The sequence below is a fragment of the Penicillium cataractarum genome (assembly GCF_028827025.1).
Source record: "Penicillium cataractarum strain IBT 29864 chromosome Unknown utg000009l, whole genome shotgun sequence".
NCBI lineage: Eukaryota > Fungi > Ascomycota > Eurotiomycetes > Eurotiales > Aspergillaceae > Penicillium > Penicillium cataractarum.
Window position 1 is genome coordinate 1,464,637 of NW_026622745.1, and position 20,716 is coordinate 1,485,352.

A 20,716-nucleotide genomic window follows, 5' to 3' on the forward strand; every position below is an offset into this window, starting at 1 on the left:
ACTCTAATATCTCTATAGTGGAGATTTATAATTGACGGCCATGATCCTCGGCTCGTTATTCTAATACCATTAGCGCTGGCTGCGTATCCGATTCTTTTCCTGCCAATATCAAATCAACCTCCCACCCGTAGATCCCTAGGGTTAGCAGTGACTAGACTGAGAATAAGGACCGACAGTCCAGCCCAACACCAGCGGATAAGCACATGCCAAGCTAACAGCATGACAGACCAGTTCATGACTAGCAGTAGTACACGCACTAAATCTTGTCGCAAGGCAAGACTCTCTCATACTCAGCGCATTGCGCGTCCCTTTCCACAAGTAGTCCAAGATCGACACCAGACACAAAAAGTCAATCCAAAATATTATGTTATGTAATATGTACATTGTCTTCGACCAGACACAAGATGTCAGATCAGAAGTGGAATGCATGACACAAGTCAAGTCAAAGGTAAGAGGTGGAAATAATATTACACAAGAAGTCAAGGCGAAGGCCGAAGAGATAATGAGAAATCCCAATATCTGAGAGAATGATTTAAAAATCAACAGCCCAGAAAGAGTAATAGCGAGACAAGATAGTAAAACAAAAAAATGCCAAAACGCCTGCTGGGTATGATATGCGTGGAACGATCATGACCTGACCCCGGTCTGGTTGTATATACCTATACCATCAAGCCACCCCTCCGAGAATTTGCATCCGGATCATGCTTCGTTCAGGTAGTATTGCAATATTGCAAATAGAGCTTTTTCCGACCCCGGGAAACCTTCACCTGGAAGAACGAGGCGGGGACGAAAGTTGGAAAACAAGACCAGAAAGAGAGAAAAAGAAAAGTAGATGGTAAATGCAGATGCAACGCTGCTAATCATGCGAGACAAAAAGAGAAAGAAAAAAAAAACATAGAGATCTGTATGTATGAGATCACTCTGGCGCGTGCGCACGCAGGTGGATCTCCTCCACGGGGATGCCCTCTTCAGAGGGGACGTGTTGATATGAGCGCATCTTACGGCGCTTAAACATGCGCCAGAGACCGGCGATGATGCCGCCAACTGTGCAGGCGACTAGGATGAAGATGAGAAGACCTCCCACGCCGCGAATCACTTCGTAAGCCTTGTAAACAGCCTTGGCGACTTCCTTGGCATCAGCGTAGGCATTAGATGAGTGGTCAGAGCTTGAACTGGAGCCCGACGAGGTGTGATCGTTGACCATGTCGGCCATGCCATCGGTACCGTCAGTAGAATCGGTGTTGCCGACAGACGAGCTGCCCTTGTTAACAGCTGAGACGATGGAGGGGTCATCGGGAGTGGGACCGGTTGCAGAGCCCACAAACCCAACAGCTTTCCAGTTCTTCGGGATCTCACTGCGAATCACCCGCGAGGCACTCATAACGTTGCCGTTCTTGTCGATAGCCTCGGCGGTGATCCAGTCCATGTAACCGTCGACAATATACATCGTCTCAAAGTCAGTCTTGTTAGCCTGGCCGATGAGCACGGGCGAGCCGTGGTCATATGCCTGGGCGTAGAACTTCCACCCAACGACGTCGGTCGCGCCGTTCCAGCTAACGTGGATCAACGTAGTGATATCCTCGTCGCTGGTACCGTACACTGAAGCAACGACGTCGGGCAGGGCAGTCGGACGGCCGATAAATTCACCCTTGTAGGCACGGTAGGTCGAGTAACGCTCAGACACGAAGCGGGCGGTCATCAACAGATCACCGTTTGGCGCGTGCTCACTCTGGTAACCGCGCTCACTCCAACCGATGAAGACGTTGTCGTTGGGAAGAAGCTGAACGCTACCGCGGAGACGAGTGAGACCGCTGTCAGGGCGGTTGATGCGCTTGATAACCGTGGCAGTCATGGCGATAGTATCCAACTCGACAAACAGGGCGGCCGAGAGGTTCTCGTCGTTGCCGCGCTCATCAGAGGCATTGTTCAAGAATGAAATAACGTGGTGGGTGCCGTTGGACGAGACGAATTTCACATCGTGTTGCTTGGAGAAAGTAAAGTCCATGGCAAAGTCGCTCTCGGCACCACCAAGACGCCACATAATATGGCCATCCTCACCCGAAATACCGTAAATAGTGTTGGTGAAGCGCAGAGAGATGATATAGTCGCCGGCTGCGTTCTTGTCAACCGCATTGATATGCACATAGTCCCAGCCGGGGGGACCGGACGGCGAGTCCCAGGAATGGAACATGTTGGACTCATGCAGGGCAATTTTATCGAAGGTATCCCATTGCACCAGCACCTCGCTCGTCTCCGTGTCCAGTTCCACAAAGCCACCCGTTACCACCCAACTCTGCTCCGTCGGGCGTCCGAAATCCGCCATGTTGATCTCCTGGTTGCGGTACGTGCACGCCAAAGCCGTCTTCCCGCCGGGCAGGACATTGAACTCGTGCATGTTGAAATCGTGGAGGTCATTCAAGACGCCCACTTCCTTTTCCAGCTTATAATTCTTGTCCAAGATAATGCCGCTACCCTTGGAGTTGCCGGCTTCCCAGTTGAGGATGAATGAAAGATGCGTTTCTTCGTCGATGTTGGTGACCGGTCTGAAGTCGAAGACGTTGCGGTTGTCGTACAATGGCGCACCGGCCCAAATAAGCATCTGTTTCCCCGCAAAAAAAGGTTCGAGTCAGACATTGGTTTCCTCCAATACGAATAGAGCACGTAAGGAAGAGAAAGACGAAACAACATACACCATCATTATCGTAGATATACGGCCCAACCTGGTACTGCTGATATTTTTGTGTGGGGTTCTCCGGTGAAATCTGTCCGTAAGGCGCCACAAACCAGTAACCCGGAGCAGCTCGCGTGCGGTCGTGATGAGTGATCTCCCATTTCAAGGCGCGCACCTCGGGGAGCTAGCAATGGGAAAAGACAAGTTAGCATCAACTGGGACACGGGTGTTTGGCGCAATTCAATCAACTATCAACTGCTTCGGAGGAGGTGCGACTCACGGTCACAAAGGACATTAGATCGGCATCATGGCGCTGTGCAACAACGGTCTGCAGGAACAGTAATGATAATGCGCCGGCGAACAGCATGGCGGGCTGAAGGAGTGGCTAGGAAGACAAGCTTCCCCAACGAACAGACTGGAAGGGAAAAAACGAGGCCGTCGAGCGCAAGGGGGGGGGATGGGGGAAAGAAAAGAGGGGAGAAAAGATGTAAGATTGGATTCTGAGATCCGGAGCCACGAACTAGTCGGTATTAGTTCACGAAACAAAGTTGACAGAGCGGGCGCCGACGGGCAGGCCCTTTTTTTTCCTTCCTCTTTTCGATTAGGCGTCGTCAGTAGTCTAGGGGAGTCGGATCCAAACGAGAGTGGAGGCCCCTCCGCTCGGATGAGAAGGGTAAGGGAGAGAAAAAGACGACTCCGCTCACCAGGAGAGGACTGGCTGGGAGGGACTGGGGGGATAGAATCCAACAACTTCAGGGGAGGAACGAAGCAGGGCCGACGAGAGGGCTTGGCATTGTTTCGGAGGGTGGAGCCCGCGAGGATTGGGGAAGATTACTGGAGAAGAGGGACCGAGAGGCGTCGCGTCTGGAAGCGTTCCTCTCCTTCCGCCCTTACGGAAGTCCTTGCCCTTCGTATTGAGCGTATCGTTAGCCCAGTCGGGGGTTCCACAACGTCTGGCGTGGAGAGCGTGGAGCATGGAATATGGAAGCCCTAAAGGGCATTGGAAGGCCAGCATTATTGCATACAGCCTCGGAGAAAGAGGACCAATCTGTCTTCATTCAGCATCCTTTTGTCGCACAATAGCTGTAACTCCGTCAGGCGTTCCCTGGGGATGGATCGGACTCGGGCTTGTTTTCCCCAAAGGACCCAAAAATCGCAAATCAAACCAGCCACACCCAGGCCCCGTCAGCAGCTTGCGCAAAACCTCGTCAAGGGGAACTCGTTAGAACGGTTAATACGTACGCCTCTGGAATTGTAACCAACAGGGCTGCCCAGAGCACGAAATTGCCGGTTGTGCCGGGCTCCGACGGGGAGAAAAGGGCCCACGGACGCGCAGTGTGTGGCCAACGGCGGACGACGACTGGAGACGCCCAGGGGAATGGGCGGTCTTGGCATTTTGCCCCATTCGAGTCACGAGTTAGAGATGGAGATTTTTACTGTGAAAGTTCAGACTAACCATAATAAAAAAGACACCATAAGCTGAATGTTCCCCTGACATTGTCTTACAGTACTACTTAGTAAAGTAAGCAAATCAAGATTGTCCTATTGAACTTTGTTCCTGTGATCTTCCCAATGGCAATCGATACTTTCTACAGTATCACCCCTCCTCAGCACGGAGGAGCCGCCGAAGTATAAAGTAGATGATTTAAAATGATCACGTTTAATCTCCGGTTTAGTACCGAATATTGGAGTACTTTTTTCTTGCTCGTTTTACTCATCTAAATGAACAACTCGTATACATACGACAGTCGGTCACAGTCGATCCCTAAACACTTCACAACTCGACCAAGCAGCGATTGACATCGATCTGCGTGCGACTCCACATCATCCCGTTCGGCATTTACATGCAAAACAAGCTAAACGATTGGTAGGGCCGAGAAAGACCCGATTTTCTAAATTCTGGGTCTATTTCTAGCGTTCTTCAGGATGTTCGAGTGGGTTGATCAGCTCAAGACGTTCGTCATCCTACATGTATCGAGTACGGAGGACCTGTCACGACTTATTCAGAGGGACTATTTAGCTTAAATGGATATGACCAAACAAGAAAATGATTGGCTCTATACATACATCTCTCGTATAGTACTCCGTAGTAGGAGATATAACCCACTCTCGTCGTACTTGATACTCTATCCTGTCCCGCAGTACACGTCTTGCCGTCCGGGGGTGACGTGATGGAGCTTATTCAGGATTAAGCCTGGCGTGGGCACTGATGGCATTGCTTGTTCACAATAATCTACACCCTACCAGTACTATCATAGATAGGCCTGGTTACGATACGATTGTGGCTGCGAAACTCGACGCAATCGAAGCGCGGGCGCCCTCGATCAACATGGATCTTGCAAACTTGTCAATGATAACTAATATCGACAATATACTCAATCTACCCCCTATTCTCAATTTCCCATTATAATGATCATCAATCTCTGCACATAGAAATGATCAATACTTAACTGGACTTCCCGCCCGGAGCCAATTCGACGCGTACCCCTTCTCCACCATCCAAACCGCCGCCCACTCCGCGACCGCGAGACAGCAATTATTCCTCGGAGAATTCCTATAGCCACACAACGCGCATACCATGCATGGTATACGCGCCCATGATTGACACGTTCAACAAGGTATGGCTTGTCATGCACGATGTCGTCAAGGACAAAGGCCCACGCAAGGGCGGGAATGGCTTACAGAACGGAGCATATCCATACTGTAAAATGTAGAAAACGCGCCCCCCCCCCGTGGCTCTGGATCAAAAGCCAGCGGCGGGTTGGCCCGCCCTCTGCGCGTAGACGCGGGCGTTCGTCAACAGGGCCGAGGTATGCGTAATCGGGTGCGATGCGATCGGACTTTGTGAGCGGTCGCGTAGAGGGGAGGAGGGGAGGATCTAGGATGATAGGCTGCGCGTCGCGGGTTAGCTGGAGGAGTTGAGGAATGTCAGTGTGAGATGGCTCTGATGATGAGTCTATCTGGAGGGGGTGAGGTTGGGTAAATATGGTATTCCAGTGCTTCGTACGTGAGCTGGCCTGGCCTTAGGTGAGGTCGTGTTCAAGAGAGATTGGGACGGCGATGTCGTTCATTGTATAGGCGACATGTTTTCGACATGTCTGATAGGGATGCGTAAGTCTGGCCTAACTATGTGCATCTATCGGAGCTCAGCCTGCTGAAGCTGAAATGCGATATTAAAGTTAGTGGTTTTCTCATAGCGGGGTGTCCATAATTAGGACCAAGATGACCAGGGTTACTGTTGCGCCCGATTCAAAATGTCTCGGGGTTTTTGGATGACTCCTTAGGCGTTCTTCTCCCGGTGAGTGCATATAAAACGTCACCGGACCTCTTATATGGGTTTGTCCTCAGGCTGAGAGCTCAATTCTTATTCTGCGAAGAACCAAGCTTGTTGTCGAGGTATCCGTCCTCAGAGGAGAGAATATACCTGACGGCACGAGACCAGCCACTGCGATGACTTCAGCCACATCTGCAAGGTTGGCACCTCCCACTTGCATCGTCTTATGGGGCTCTGGCAGCGCCTCCTTTTCCAGTGCTTAGAAAGTGAGGGAGGGAATATTCTCTTCTTAAACCTACCAGATGATAGCTGGCAGTTCAAATAAGCACTGGTAAGTGCCCCCGTGACCACCTACCGCATTTGTGCTCGTACTGATGAGGCTCGCGACGGCAGACATTCAAGATTCAATATGATGAGCGAAGCCATTGAGAACCGGGGCGAGGTCTATGCGTATTCAAGGCCTGACACTCATACATAGGCCTATGGAAGAAGCTCTCCCCCTGCCAGTATTCCAGAATGAACCCATGCTGGTCTGTGAAGGTCTGTATGCCCCAAAAATCAAATACGGAGATCTGTTCACACCCCCTCTGGCGAGAGCTTCTCATTCCGTGTACGAAGCTGTGCACTATATGGATGATCTATCCCACTAACAGCGTTTAGTATACCCCATATTTGGCACAGTGGTATTGACATCGATCCAGAGCCCAGAACCGCGCCGATCAACGGCACGAGCCTATCAAACCCACATCGGTGGCCTTATCAGAGGTCCATGCTCGAAGGTTTCAATCATCTCAACTGATTTCAGCTCATCCCCGCAAATGCCCCGGCCTCGGCCCCCGTGGGGCAGGTGGTATCTCGCTTTTCACGGAATCAGATACGAGCAGGGCTGAGATCGAGGCTAGGTTAGGGTGCTGGCGCTCCCATATCACCGGGGGTCTTACTGCGTCTTTAGACTCGTGGGATTGTACACGACTTGATCATCATGCTGACTGGCGTTGATGACATGGCAGCGGGATGGGCCGCTTTTACTATGTAAACTGTGACCCCATTGACGTCGATCGTCAATGGCTGCGACTTGACTTGAGAGCGGGTTGATCAACCCTTGCTTCATGGATGATCTGTTCGACTCGGACGATTCGCTACTTCCTCTATGATGGGGCCTCACGGACTGGGATGTATGTGGCATTCTTCACGTTGTCAGGTTCCACCGTCGGTATCTCCTGGTGTACATACGTGGGCTCCCTCGACAATTGGTCTACTTGCTCCGTCATGGATTCGACCGACCCATGATCCGCATGATGACAGCGACTCGATGAAGAGAGTCTAGATGATACACCGCAGGGTTTCAATGCCCCTCGCATACCCAATCCCACTCCGCTACAGTCCGAACCTACAATAAGGCGATATTGGTGTACAGGTGATGACATCCAAACCGAACATGAGCATCATCTGGCAGCAACATTGGCTCAGACTCACATTGAGTCGGGCAACCTCTTATACAGAATTGTCAAGGGATAATATCCCGAGTGGTCATGGCCATGCCGTGTCTCAAGGGGGAAAAGACTCGACATGACACATTGCCATTGCAGGCGTTCATCACGGGCTTGGCACGGACGAGATTTCACGGCAGAATCAGCGTGTATGTGTGTCCCGTATGGGAGTCTATAACGTTGCGAGTATCTACGACAGGTTCCTTTGGTCTGCCCGACAGGTCCGAAACACGTCCCGAGTGGTCCGTGGTTGCAGTCCAATAAATGCAACCGCCATCACATACACCCCGAATCAGGGAAGTGTCCCGCGTGGCAGCCAAAAGAATTCAGATAGACTACACTTAACTATAGGTGGCCACTGTAAGTAGTGCCCAAAATTTGGAAAGACTATCAGGGGGGGGGCCGAGAGGATAATGTTTCAGAGTCTATCTAGTGCCATTATTATCGATTTGTATGATACACTATCAGAGGGAGTATTCAAGAGTGACTATGATCAATAATGGATCGGTGGGAAAATAATCAAGTGGAAATGGCCTCCTTTTTTTCTCCCACGTTATGTAGTTTGGGGGGTTCCACACTCGAGTGTAACCGTCCCGACCAGTTGGGCCGACTACCACCGTTGCACTCAAGGGGGCCATCGAGCATGTCCATACCACACACTGGAATGTCGCAAACTGACACGTACACAAACTACCTTTTTGAAGTGGAGGAAGATCACTCGTCTAATAATTAGTGGTAACTCCATTATTGCACAGGGCAATATGGAGAGAAAGAATATTGATCGAATGGATCGAATTAAGGTACCGAGTTAAACTACTTTTTCTGCCTGCTGAGCCGCAAGGCGCCCCAAATACGACGATAACCTTAGTCCACCAGTAATTGGATTACACAATAATACCACAGTAATACGAACATTATTTCACCACAACTTATATACCAATACAATACATTACCATCCACCGCCTTCCCCCCCCATTGCGACACCGCAAGGGCTTCAAGTTGCACCGTAACACTGTGGTGGCCAGGAATGGGCCAATGTTGATCCATGCTTCAACCTGACCTCCTCTTGTCTCTTCTTGCTCCGGTGGGGTCCTTCTTCTCTTCCCTAACACTCGAAACCCTGGGCCTTGCCCCAAAACCTCCCCAACCCCGACGTCTTCTACACTGCTACTATTCCTCTACTACTACTACACTCCCTCCGATCCACTCCTCCAACACTACCTCCGTGGGAGTGTCACCTCAACCTCGCCTACTTCTTTTTTTATAACTTCCCCCCGCCGAAACACTCTTCCCTTTTCAGTCGATTCGCGAATGCTTCTCCCCGCGAACCTGATCTCTGTGATGCCCATGTCGCCGCTTTAAACGATCTTCCCCTCCAACCTATCCCTCGATCTGTCTCCGATCGATTCATTCCCTCGCCCTTTCGAGCTCTTTCTGGGGGGATTATCTCACTTCTCCTCCTTATCATCCACCACGACCTCGACTTCCTTTTTCACTCTCACCCACCCTCTCACAAGCCGACCATGTCGGCCCCGCTCGTCAAGGTCTTGCACCGCCTGCAGGAGCTCTTCCATAACGTCGTATCAGCCCTCGAAGCCATGATCCTCTTCCCCTCGCTGTTCCGCGGCCTCTCGCGCCGGAAGCGCAAGCCCTTCCTGGGCGCTCACTGGCGCCGTCGTACCCTGGACGATTTCGCCGACGAGGTCGATACCCTCTTCACCACGCCGCTGTCCACGCCCAAGATGCTCGAGATGTCGGAGAAGATCCGCGCGCAGTTCCGCCATTGCTTGCAGAACAGCCCCGTCTGCATGCTGCCCTCGTACAACCACGCTTTGCCCACGGGCTCCGAGACGGGTACATTCCTCGCGCTGGATGTGGGAGGTTCGACGTTCCGGGTTGCGCTGATTGAGTTGCATGGACGGGACGAGGATATGCGGACTGTGAAGGTCGCGTCGTCGTACATTGATAATAGCGTCAAGTTGCTTGAGGGTACGCAATTCTTCGACTGGATGGCTGGACATATTGAGAACATGTTGAAGGATGTAGGCACGGACTATGGTCGTGGTGAGGTTGCGCTGCCGATGGGTTTGTCGTGGTCATTCCCTATTGATCAGACTTCTATGGGCAGCGGGTTGATGATTCACATGGGCAAGGGTTTCCATTGCTCCAATGGCACTGTCGGGCAAGAGCTGGGCGATCTATTGATCCAGTCTTGTCGCAAGCGTGATCTTAACGTCGCCATGGCGGCCATTGTGAACGATAGCTCTGCGGCTCTGCTGTCGCGTGCCTATGTCGACCCGAAGACCCGCATGTCCCTGATCCTGGGAACTGGCACCAACATGGCCATCCACTTCCCCGTCCACGAGATTGGCCGAAGCAAGTTCGGCGTCCGCCCCGAAGGGTGGTTCGACTACGCCAAGCACGTTATCATCAACAGTGAAATGAGCATGTTTGGCGGTGGTGTCCTTCCCATGACCCGTTGGGATGACGTGCTGAACCGCACTCACTTGCGCCCGGATTACCAGCCTCTCGAGTACATGATTACTGGTCGATACCTTGGAGAGATTGTCCGTCTCATCATCGTGGAAGCTGTCGAGACAGCCGGTCTTTTCGGCGGCGAGCTTCCGCACTCCATGCGTGAGGCTTACTCCTTCGACACCAGCATCGTTGCCTTTATTGAAGAAGATACCTCCGCCTCAATGTCCGCCTCCGGTGCCTTCTTGCAAAAGCAACATACGTTCCCCAGCTCCCCTCCCGTCGAGGACCTGCGCTTCATCCGACGCGTCTGCCAGGTTGTCTCGCGCCGCGCCGCCGCATACCTAGCAACCGCCATCCACAGCATGTGGTGTCTCAGCAATGAAGTGGAGTCATCAACCACCCCCTCCGTTTCCGACAACCTAATCAAGGAGTCCCCCGAGATTACCGTCGTCGAGAGCGACGAGTCCGCCAAGAACCTGTCCATTGCCTGTGATGGCACGGTCATCAACAAGTACCCCGGTTTCCGTGATACTTGCCAATCCTACCTGGACCAGCTCTCTGAGAAATCCCACCACACCACCGGCTCCGTAATTCGCCTAGATCCCGCCCCGGAGAGCGCTATTCTCGGCGCTGCTGTGGCCGTGGCCGTCGCTGTGGCAGACAAGGCTGAGCAGCGCTCATAAATGCTTAATGATAGCATGAACGCCTGATCGATGCATAACCACACCCATAGACTATGTCTCTTCCTCTTTCTCGTGTCCTCCTCACCCTCATCATCCTCCGCCATTTCATTGTGAATTTCTTCCTTTCTCCATCGGTCATCGGCGCATGATCTACAGGTCAGATAGACAGCACGCGCTGTCTCCGGCTCCACCTCATTTTCGTTTCACTTTATGCATTTGTCAGGTGTTTTTCTTCTTTGCATGGGTTACACAGATTATGGTTTTCTTTTTACTCGCACTGGTTTCCTTGACTATCATCTATATGTTTCCCCCATCATGTCTCCTCGGTCTGGTCGGCGTCTGGTTCTGGTTTTTTTTTTCTCTCTGGCTGGTGCGGTTTTCTCAGATATTAGGGTTTTATTCTCATTTTTCCCCTATTTCCATTTTCCTATTCCATTTTCTCTTCGTCATAGGGGGCATTTTTTTCGGTTTCTCATGGATAACTCTGAGACTCTTAGGCTTTTGCATGTTCCTATCGGGGTTTAACGGGATGTATTATTCCCTGGAAATTACTATTGAGACTTTTTTCGATCGCTTTCTCGGGCTTGAGATTTTGTCGGGCTTGTATCTTTTTCTTTCTGAGTCGTATGTGTATTTTCGACTTCTGATTAGTCCTTCTAGATCGGGACTTGGTGATCATAAGTTTATTCCTCAGCAAGAAAAGACTACCTATGTTACAGTGAACATTTATATTAGTGTCCCCATCCCAAAGTAACTATAACTCTATGGCCGCGAAGCCTTTCATTAATTAACTCTTGTCATCACTCGTGTCGTATATTGTATATCGGGTTTCTTATACTAGTCCTCCCCGGGATCATCACGGCATCTTCGTCGATATTAATGCCCAGTCTGGTTATATTTTACATACGTTTGGCCTCCAATATCTTATCTATGCATAGCACGTGATGGCGACAAACAAAGAGGCCGGTGATTTTTGCATCACAATGCTTATGAAAAGGGATTCTCTTCGATACTAATTTACAACCTATCCTCCACCGACAGCTATTGACCACCAATGAGAACATCCTTTGATCTTCCATTCCATGCAGCTGACTTGCCTTCTCCTCTACCCAGTAACACTGAGATTGAGGATGCTCCAGATATCTCTCTGCAATATGGAGGACGCAGAATCGTCAGCGTCGGCGAGCATTATGTGGTGAAATTCGGGCTAGGCTTCACCTCATCGAAGGAGAAAACATGTTATTTGTCCGAGAAAATACAAATATCCCCATTCCACGGGTCTTCGCTCTCTACTCAGACCCGGAAACCAGCAAAAATTACATCGTTATAGAGCGCATCATCGGTCAAACGCTTCTTTCAGCGTGGCCTCAACTTTCGACACTGGAGAAACAACGTATCACGAGCGACTTGCGGAGATATTGGGATGACCTACGTCCGCTTCCATCACCCGAGTACTACGGCAGTGTTGGTAAACGGCCACTTCTGGACGAGATATTTTGGACGCCGCAACCAGATCCCTTGATTAATGGTCCCTTTGGATCTATAGAGGATCTTAACGAGGCAATGATACGAAAGTACGCCTACAACGGGGGTTCTACCTATAGAGCCGAATATCTTAGGAAATGCTTTCCTTTAGTTTTCAACGATCCTAAAGCGGCATTTACCCACGGTGATCTACAACGGAAAAATATCATGATTCGCGAGAAGCGTCAAGGTAGTGACGAAGTAAGCCTTGTACTTATTGATTGGGAAAAGTCTGGGTGGTATCCACGGTATTGGGAATATTGCCTGGCTGTTTGTGCTTTGCGGTGGGATGATGACTGGTCTCTTTGGATTGATCGTATTATAACGCCGTTTGTCGCTGAGGCTGCGTGGTTACAGGCGCTGCGTCTGGAGTTGTGGTCATAGGATTGGAAATAAAGTAGGTATGGCTTTTTACTAAGCCGTTGCCTAATAAAATGCTGCTTTATTCCATGGACTTTCCTTATCTCAACTTCATTCATCTATCACGATACTAAAAATAAGACGTAACATAAAACCTCTTAAATGTAGATTATTCTTTCCTGGCCAGGATTCTTCTCTTCACGCAAGTCACATTGGTCTCGAAGGTCATTGTTCAAGGAGTAGTCGGAAAGTCGTCTAAGAACTTGCAATGAGCTAGGACTCGGATTGATTGTCTAGCATTGTACGTAATTTAATTATAAAATTCAGAGAGAGAGAGAGAGAAGACGTTCCGAAATGAAATAGGGTAGTATTGTAGCACAATGTGTTTTTGATAACTTGCACACTACCACCTTCCATGACGTGTCGGAATATAGCTTAATTCGCAGTGGTTACGTTGCATGAACAGGGCTGTTGAGCGCCTTGTGTCGAGGGTGCCTGGCTGCGTTTTTATGCGGTCGCCATTTCAATATGCATCTGTTGAGCATCTTTCCTACCTTCCTCTTCAATTCCCGACTCTTCGTCAATATTCTCAATTTCTTGCTGATAATGTCTTTTCACATAGATGCTCTCCTTCACCCCTTGAGTGAGAGCGCTGAGACCAGTCCCTTTTCCAATAAAGATGTGGTCCATCTGCTCAAGGGTGACGCCCTTCGTCTCAGGGTAGCAGAAGTAGATTAGAGGAATAAATGAGAGGTTTAACACAACAACTATTTATATACCAGATTAGTTTAGGATATTGAAAGCCGAAGCTATTCAGAGTACTCACATATGAGATAATATCTCCATCTAAGATTAGCCAATCCCATCGGTGTGACAGTTACGACGATTCCGTTGACTGTCTGAATGATTAGATCATGCGTTTAAAGGTTGAAAGAATCTGCTTACAGAGCCAGTTCGATGCAGCAGCAGCAGCTCCGCCCTTGGTTCTCATTTTCAACGAGTTAATCTCCGGGGCGTACATCCAGGGCACGTTTAGAAAGCTAACCTGGTTAGTAGTTATTATTAACGAATGAGTACGGGGTTAATAGAGATGTACCTGACAGCAAAGGCATCGTCAAATAGGAAAAACATTGCTACCATCATGGCAAGTGCTGTCTTTGTGCCAATCGCAAAGCCAACACATAGAAGAGCCATGATGATTGCTTGTGCGATAGCTGTAATATCAGCCTCGTCAGCAATTTTCAAAAATTTGATACTGCGAGTTCCATACCTCCCCAAATCATGCAGTTGCGACGCCCTGCTCTCTCGATAAACCAGATTGGGGTGAGCGAAATTATGAAAAACTGAGTGGCGGCTACCGATGCAAGAATAAGGGAGAGGGTGTTGCTAAGGCCGATGTACTGTTGCAGTATAACAGGGAGGTAATAACCAATAGAGCTATGTCCTGCAATTAGACTTGTGTATGTCACGGTCAAATTTCAAAGCGTGGGAGTTACGAACTTGATCCCACACATCTGTTGCATATACCTTAATTCAATCTTAGCAGCTGGTAATAGTAGGGGCCACGATTTATTTCACTTACAATCCTCCCACGCCAAGCATCATCCGCCTAAAGTTTTGCTCACCCCCATTTGTGAAGATCGTATACCATGCACTGGCAGAGCTTTCTTCTTCCAAAGCCATCTCGATTTCACGGATTATTGAAGTAACCTCTGGGTCATCCTCCGGTACATCTTTAAGCTGGGCGATTGTCTTCGCCGCTTCGGCGAGACTCTTGTGATTGGCAAGCCAGCGTGGGCTTTCCACCAGGAACGGAACTGTGATGAGCAGATATAGTGCGAATATGCACTGTATCGCAATGGGGCCTCTCCACTGAAAGGAGGAGGTAATAAATGACGCACCAAAGCAAACCCAGTTTGATATAGCGAGTCCGCAAATAATCAAAGCAGCCTCTATGGTGACAAGCTGTCCCCGGTGGCGAGCCGAACAAACCTCAGATTGCCACTGTAATTCCAATCAGAAAGACTCGTTTTTCCGTAGCCGTTGTTCTGAGGCGAAAACTCACAGTAGGAATAATTGAAGTGTTTATACCGATCCCAATTCCAGTGACAATTCTGCCTGCTATCAGATGTCCGACTGAAAATGCGGTCACCTGGAGAATTGTTCCCAGGCAAACAACAAATGAACCCGTACACTAATATTCAATGTGAGAAATCACTATCTCATGGTTAATGCATAAAACTCACGATCGACTTCTTCCGCCCGATGGGCTCAGAGAAGAAGAACGCTGCTATGGACCCAATGAGGCAGCCGAGGTCGTATAATCCTGTAATCAGGCCTTGGGTGAGGGCCTAATAGACAGTTAATATTCATTGACACTCATTATTGGCGATATATCCACTTACATTTGGATCATTGAACTGCTTCACAAATGTAGCGGAGCCGATTACTCCTCCCATGACTCCTTGGTCGTATCCAAAACTTCAAGACGTGTAAGTGGTGATGAAAATAACTAAATAAAGCGGGCTCGTGTAGGTGTATAAGAGACGCAAAGGTAGAGGGGGCTTTTGACATACAGGAGAAAACCCAGACCGCACGCAGCGGTCACGCCACCCATTAACTGCTTTCCACGAAGGGGCATTTTGATGTTGTGCATTCAACACATCAAACGAGAAAGGGCAGTGCCGTTTCTAAGGGACAGATGATTAGACGGATGTGTACTTCTCCAGGATTGCGAAGACAGTTTTCTCAGACTAGATGCCTGGGGAATGCACCGAGATATTTTATTTTGGCGATGCTCGGAGACGTGCCATGAATTCGGTTGCTGAACCCCAAAAACCGAGCGCCATAGAGGATTCCGCTGTGAGCTCAGATCTGCTAGTACAAGTGGTAAATATGGTGCGAATACCGACATAGTATTCCATACTGGGACACGAAGCAGACGGCAGTCGGGAAAATCCGCTCTTTGCTCGCATATCTGGTATTTTTGAGTTAAGCCGCGGGGCCAATATGAATGTGCTTCTTTACCTAGCCAAGCCCATTCTCATAGATTAATCCGGGGAGCCTGGATCCGCGTACTTACCCTCACTCCACTATCCAGTGGGGCATCTCACATGAAGCCTTCGGTATCATTACCCTGAGTAAACGCACAGGTGTCTGCGAGGCGCAATTGTGATCATGGTAGAATTTTTTTTAGATAGAATTGAACTACGGGGACGGTATTTTATGCTTCCTACATGCGCCTCAATATTCATCTCTGATTCTCGTGCCTAAGAAGAGATTCAGGATTCCGTACGGCGTTGGCCTCCGTTGGTAGCCCTGGACTAGGAATTGTTTGTCATCAAACGGTGAACATGACTCGCAAATTTCCTGAAAATTTGGAATATAACAGTTTTAACGTTAGGTTCTAACGATCGCCATCTGTAGCTCGGCATTAAGGCCGTGCATCCGGTGCTGGAATTTGATTTCCGGCCCTTCCAACATGTACCCCGCCACGGTAGTGCGAGTCCCCACATTCAAATTAGACGGACCAAAGTTGTAGTTTTAGATACCTTCGACCGTACTCGGGATTCTCACTCTTTTTGAAACTGATTTGCTTGGTCTGTCACATTCACTCCTATGGCATATCCAAAGATGCAATCTTGTAGAGTCACTTTCGTAAACATTTCTAGTGTGAAGTCCGACAGATATTTGGAAAGAAGTACAAACAATTGGATGGTTATGAAAACACGATTTAGGTTAATGCTATGAGATTTGTTGAGTAATCTCAAAAGACCAAAAGCCATATTTGCAGTTGACGCGGATCTGGCTTGGAAATATCAACAATCTCAGTGCCCAGAGAATGACTTTGCTGCTGATGGAATCTCCCTATAGGATCTTCCCTCCGTTGTGTGCCAGTTTTCCCCAGGCGGTCCTTTGTTGGCCCATATAGAGTCTTCTCTGTTTTCCTCCCTCCTCTTTCTCTTGTGTAGACACAATTTGCACTCTTTTACGTTCCCAGCTTCCTTGCGCCGGCGACTCTATCGCCATCACCCGCCAATGTTTTTCCTTTTATTTAAGTTCTGTTTATCCTATGTCCTATTTGGAAACTGATTCGACAGGCTTCAATCTATATGGACTGTTCTAGTTCATCGTCGAATGTACGCAATGTCTAAATTTAGTAGGGTATACATACCGCGAGGCAAATCTCGGTCGCGTTACCCGAAGGATATCACAGAAGGCGTACACTCATTACTATTAGGAAAACATGCCGAGATTTGAGCCCAACGTCTGCTATAGACTGGTTCAGGATCAAAAATACCTCCCCACAGTCAATATACTGCAGGCAATGGTACATAAATTTAAGAAGTCTGCTGGCCCAGCTTCTCCCATCAACTCAAAACAGATCATTCTTTTCCATCCCGAATTTAACAACTTTTCACCATGTCACCTCCTGCCTCTACCTCTGACACCTCCCTTCCCATCCGCCCGGAACCTGCGAAGAGCGCCAACGAGGAGTCAAAACTAACCCCTCTTGAAAAGTCGGAACTGGCTCTTGCCGACAAATACAGCTCTCCCGATGTTTACATTAATGGTGAAACGGACACTTGCTGGCATCCCTGGCACGAAAACCTTGAGCTGAAGCCTCTGCGATTTGAGACGCGGACGGGCACGTTTGTGGTCGTGCTGCGCAGCTCTGAAGACACCTGGTTGGGCAAACACAGGCATCGCGGCACTGTGACAGCTGTCACGCTCAAGGGAGAATGGAACTATAAGGAGTATGTCTATCATGGCTAGAGAAAAAAAAAAAAAAAAAGAAGTCAGCTAACTTCGAGGGTCAGATATGACTGGGTCGCCAGACCCGGTGACTATGTGGTTGAAAATCCCGGAACTATTCACACTCTGCACATGAGCAAGGGAGCGGAGGTTGTTTTCACTGTCTCAGGCAGTCTTGAGTTTTTCAACGATGATGATAGCTTGAAGAACACCATGGATGTCTTTAGTTATGCTCAGTTGTACTATGAGCATTGCAAGAAGCAGGGAATCAAGCCCAACGACGGGTTGTGGTACTAGAGTGCGAAGCAATAGCCTCGTCCTTTATATAGTAACGATTGTGTGAGTTTGTTGTGCATAGCTTGCATTACTTGTATATGTATATCCCGATTACTTTTAACTCTCGTAGGCATTCTCAGCTATTTTTGCGGATTATCCGATATATAGAACGCCGATTTCGAGTCGGTGATCATCATCTACATGCAACGATATAGTAACTGCTTGGAATCCCCACGTATGCACTAGAGGTCCAGGGATCAGCAAAACTGCCATTTATGTAGGCAATGTTTGGCTAGTCTTGTGGTAGTCTGGACCTAGACGGTAGGGTCCTTACGCTAAAACACTTTTCATGTTTGAGAATATTGCCTTGGAAACAATCCACATTGCCTCCCAGTTTGCGCATCGCCTACGCGATAGATGTGGAGCGCTCGGCTGAATTTCCTCGTCTCGCTTGGGTAACCCAGATGAGTGCACACTTGCATGAAGGCATGGGTTCCCCACGCGCACCCACCACTCAGCGACCGCCAAAATAATTATCTGACAGCCCGATTGGATCGCCTAAACCCCAGGGGCGTGGTGCATTTAATTCGACTACCAAAGTGAAGGAGTATTTGGTCAACCCCCCCCGGGTCTGGGGTCAAAGTCTAAAGCGGGAGGAGGTCGGCATATTTGCCGACCACCCCAGTTCATCCCCCGCAATCATCCCACTCTTTGCAGTTCCCACCTATTTCTCTCCATAAGTCACTTCGATCTGGTTACCATAGCGATAATGCGGACTTGGACTGGTAAGTACAGTCGATGCAATGCAGGACCCTTGATGCCTAACTATTTTCAGGGTGGTGGGTTACTGCGAACGAGTAACGCCCGCGAACTAGATTATCTGACGCATCTTCCAGCTTGACATGTCGATCTCGAAAGATCAAGTGCGATGAGAGGCGGCCCAAATGCAGGAATTGCGAAAAGAACCGAGTCCAGTGTATTCCCAGTGACCTTTTCTCCTTCAAGCATTGGCGCAATCCGTTAGTTAGCAAGAACGCAAAAAGCGCAGGCTCGGGAACATTTGAATTGGACCATATCTGGGTGGATGTAATTCCGTCGTGTATGACCCCGATATATGTGACCAGCGCACCAAGGTTGTCGACTCATGGCTGACCATTAAACAGATAGATTTGTGGACGAGACAAGCACAATCGCTGGCGAATACCAGGATGTTTTTGGCGAGACCAGTGGAATCACTGGTGAATACCAAAATACCGTCTACGGAAGCAGGAATTGGGGTCCAGGAGAGAGTGATGGAGCTGAAGTGCACCACCGAAACTATTACGACCCTGTCCATAGCGCCGAGGGCGAGAAAATTGCTGCAACGCCCATTCAAGCCGGGTTGAAACCACAAGCGCCAGCGTCATCGGTAACTGACTGGAACTTCAGCGTAGTGGATACACGGGAGGTCTCGACATCATCAAGTGATCAGATAACTTCTTCATCGAGAGACTATCCCGTCTCATTCAACCCTGAAAATGTCGATGTTGACAGCCAGGTCCATTTGCCTCAACCTTCTGCCGCCCTCGGTGATACGCTGGCTAGCCTACCCGCGAACACTCCTAATTCACTGGAAACGAGCAGTCAAAGAACAGATGCGGCCGGCGAGGCTTTACTTTCAATGAGAAATCACGACATGAATACTCAGATAACAGGGTCCCTATCCAATAATTCGTATCCGTCAATGGAGCGTTCACCAAGCGACTGGGGCCTCAATAGCGTTATATCGCCGACAGTAGGGGTTTTAGCACCAACGGCGAAGACTTCTCCGGGACGGCTTACTTCAAAGGGGGAAGCAGACTTGCTTCGCCAATTTAGCGCTGAAGTAGGAACCTGGATGGACCTCTCCGACTTGTCCGAAACATTCTCCAAGAAAGTTTGTCGACTAGCCGTGCACGACCCATTACTCAAGGCAGCAAGTATTGCGTGTGCTGCTAAACAACAGTATCTAGTTGGAAAGCTAGAGGACGGTATGCAGGTTGCACGAAAAAATTACGACACCGCCATCTCTCTTCTTATCAACCAGCTCTGGGACTTAGGCGAGCAAGTTGCGGGATATGGTTTTGCAGCCATTGTGATCTGCTCATGCTATGAGATGCTAGACGCTCCCACAGCCAACTGGCAGAGACATCTAGACGGCGTTTTCTCTTTCGGCAGGGTACAAAGCGTAAACGGATCGTCTGGGGGCATTTCACAAGCTGCCTTCTGGTCGATCGCACGACAAGAAGTAGTGTGTGCTATTATCAACAGGTCCAAATTGAGGCTGGATCCGGACTTTTGGGTCATTGACCTCGAAAATATCGGGCAGGAAGGCAGCGAAGATTTAGTGAACAACCAGTAAGTATCCTCCTCAACTTATGCGCCGACAAGACGTACGCTGATGAGTGAAGGGTTCTCACCATTCTCGCCAAAGTAGTGAATTATATGGCTTTATCAGAAACATACACCCTCACGAGAAAGATTGAGGAATGGCATAATCTTCATCACCTACTCGAACATTGGAATGGCTCTGTAAAAGATAAGGGCTTCATGGATCCCGTCTCAGTCATCGATGAGGAAGGTAGGGGTTTTCAAACAATTTGGTTTGCGAGGAGTGTTTGTGGTAAGTCTATGCCTATTTCGTGGCTGATGAGATCATGTCTGACGACGGAACAGCGTCCTCCTGGCAAATGTTCCATCTTGCTCAAATACTCCTCTTGACTATCAGTCCTTTGCAAGACTCCAATTGTCTCCTTGCTCTTCGCAAAATACAGGTCGGTGGAATGATATACATTACAACTCCAGCTTAGTCTAATCGGTATATAGGCAAAATTACTGTACCATGCACGACAAATATGTGGTATTGCTCAAAGTAAGCCGGATGGAAGCTGCCGTGTCAATTCCGTCCAGCCAATCTATTTTGGTACACTACCCCGAACTCAGGCTTTATTCAAGTATCTTACTAATTTTCCATTTTCATGGGTATAGCGGGGTGCTGTTTTGATAAGGAACACGAGAGAAAAGCCGCGGCCACGCTATTAGAAGACATTGAAAACGAGCTTGGCTGGGCGGCAATATATCGAGCTCGGGATTTGTACGCCTTATGGGGCTGGCACCAATAATCATAACCCAAGATGCGCAATAGCAAGACGAACCCCTTTAATCGAGAAATGAAATTATGACCAAC

General features: G+C 49.1%; 6 protein-coding genes across 6 annotated transcripts; 4 read left to right on the top strand and 2 right to left on the bottom strand.

Annotated features, from left to right (window-relative positions):
• Positions 1–916: 916 nt before the first annotated feature.
• On the bottom strand, positions 917–3,038 carry N7496_011130 (uncharacterized protein; the record flags this gene model as incomplete). The annotated part of the gene is made up of 3 exons (XM_056704043.1): positions 917–2,599; positions 2,691–2,855; positions 2,952–3,038. 3 exons carry the CDS (start codon positions 3,036–3,038, stop codon positions 917–919), a joined length of 1,935 nt encoding a protein of 644 aa, XP_056550003.1.
• A 5,920-nt stretch (positions 3,039–8,958) lies between these two features.
• Positions 8,959–10,596, top strand: N7496_011131 (putative hexokinase; the record flags this gene model as incomplete). The annotated part of the gene is made up of 1 exon (XM_056704044.1): positions 8,959–10,596. The coding sequence occupies one exon, from the start codon at positions 8,959–8,961 to the stop codon at positions 10,594–10,596; it is 1,638 nt and encodes a 545-aa protein (XP_056550004.1).
• A 1,236-nt stretch (positions 10,597–11,832) lies between these two features.
• Positions 11,833–12,504, top strand: N7496_011132 (phosphotransferase enzyme family protein; the record flags this gene model as incomplete). Its single annotated transcript, XM_056704045.1, has 1 exon — positions 11,833–12,504. One exon carries the CDS (start codon positions 11,833–11,835, stop codon positions 12,502–12,504), a length of 672 nt encoding a protein of 223 aa, XP_056550005.1.
• Positions 12,505–12,987: 483 nt separating this feature from the next.
• N7496_011133 (uncharacterized protein) lies at positions 12,988–15,121 on the bottom strand (the record flags this gene model as incomplete). The annotated part of the gene is made up of 12 exons (XM_056704046.1): positions 12,988–13,247; positions 13,307–13,375; positions 13,426–13,520; positions 13,577–13,694; positions 13,751–13,917; positions 13,981–14,007; positions 14,063–14,297; positions 14,382–14,484; positions 14,546–14,674; positions 14,727–14,831; positions 14,886–14,961; positions 15,057–15,121. 12 exons carry the CDS (start codon positions 15,119–15,121, stop codon positions 12,988–12,990), a joined length of 1,449 nt encoding a protein of 482 aa, XP_056550006.1.
• A 1,781-nt stretch (positions 15,122–16,902) lies between these two features.
• On the top strand, positions 16,903–17,532 carry N7496_011134 (2,4'-dihydroxyacetophenone dioxygenase family protein; the record flags this gene model as incomplete). The annotated part of the gene is made up of 2 exons (XM_056704047.1): positions 16,903–17,237; positions 17,301–17,532. 2 exons carry the CDS (start codon positions 16,903–16,905, stop codon positions 17,530–17,532), a joined length of 567 nt encoding a protein of 188 aa, XP_056550007.1.
• Positions 17,533–18,280: 748 nt separating this feature from the next.
• Positions 18,281–20,339, top strand: N7496_011135 (Zn(II)2Cys6 transcription factor domain-containing protein; the record flags this gene model as incomplete). The annotated part of the gene is made up of 6 exons (XM_056704048.1): positions 18,281–18,296; positions 18,347–18,350; positions 18,408–18,610; positions 18,675–19,887; positions 19,941–20,152; positions 20,206–20,339. The coding sequence occupies 6 exons, from the start codon at positions 18,281–18,283 to the stop codon at positions 20,337–20,339; spliced, it is 1,782 nt and encodes a 593-aa protein (XP_056550008.1).
• Between the last annotated feature and the right edge of the window lie 377 nt (positions 20,340–20,716).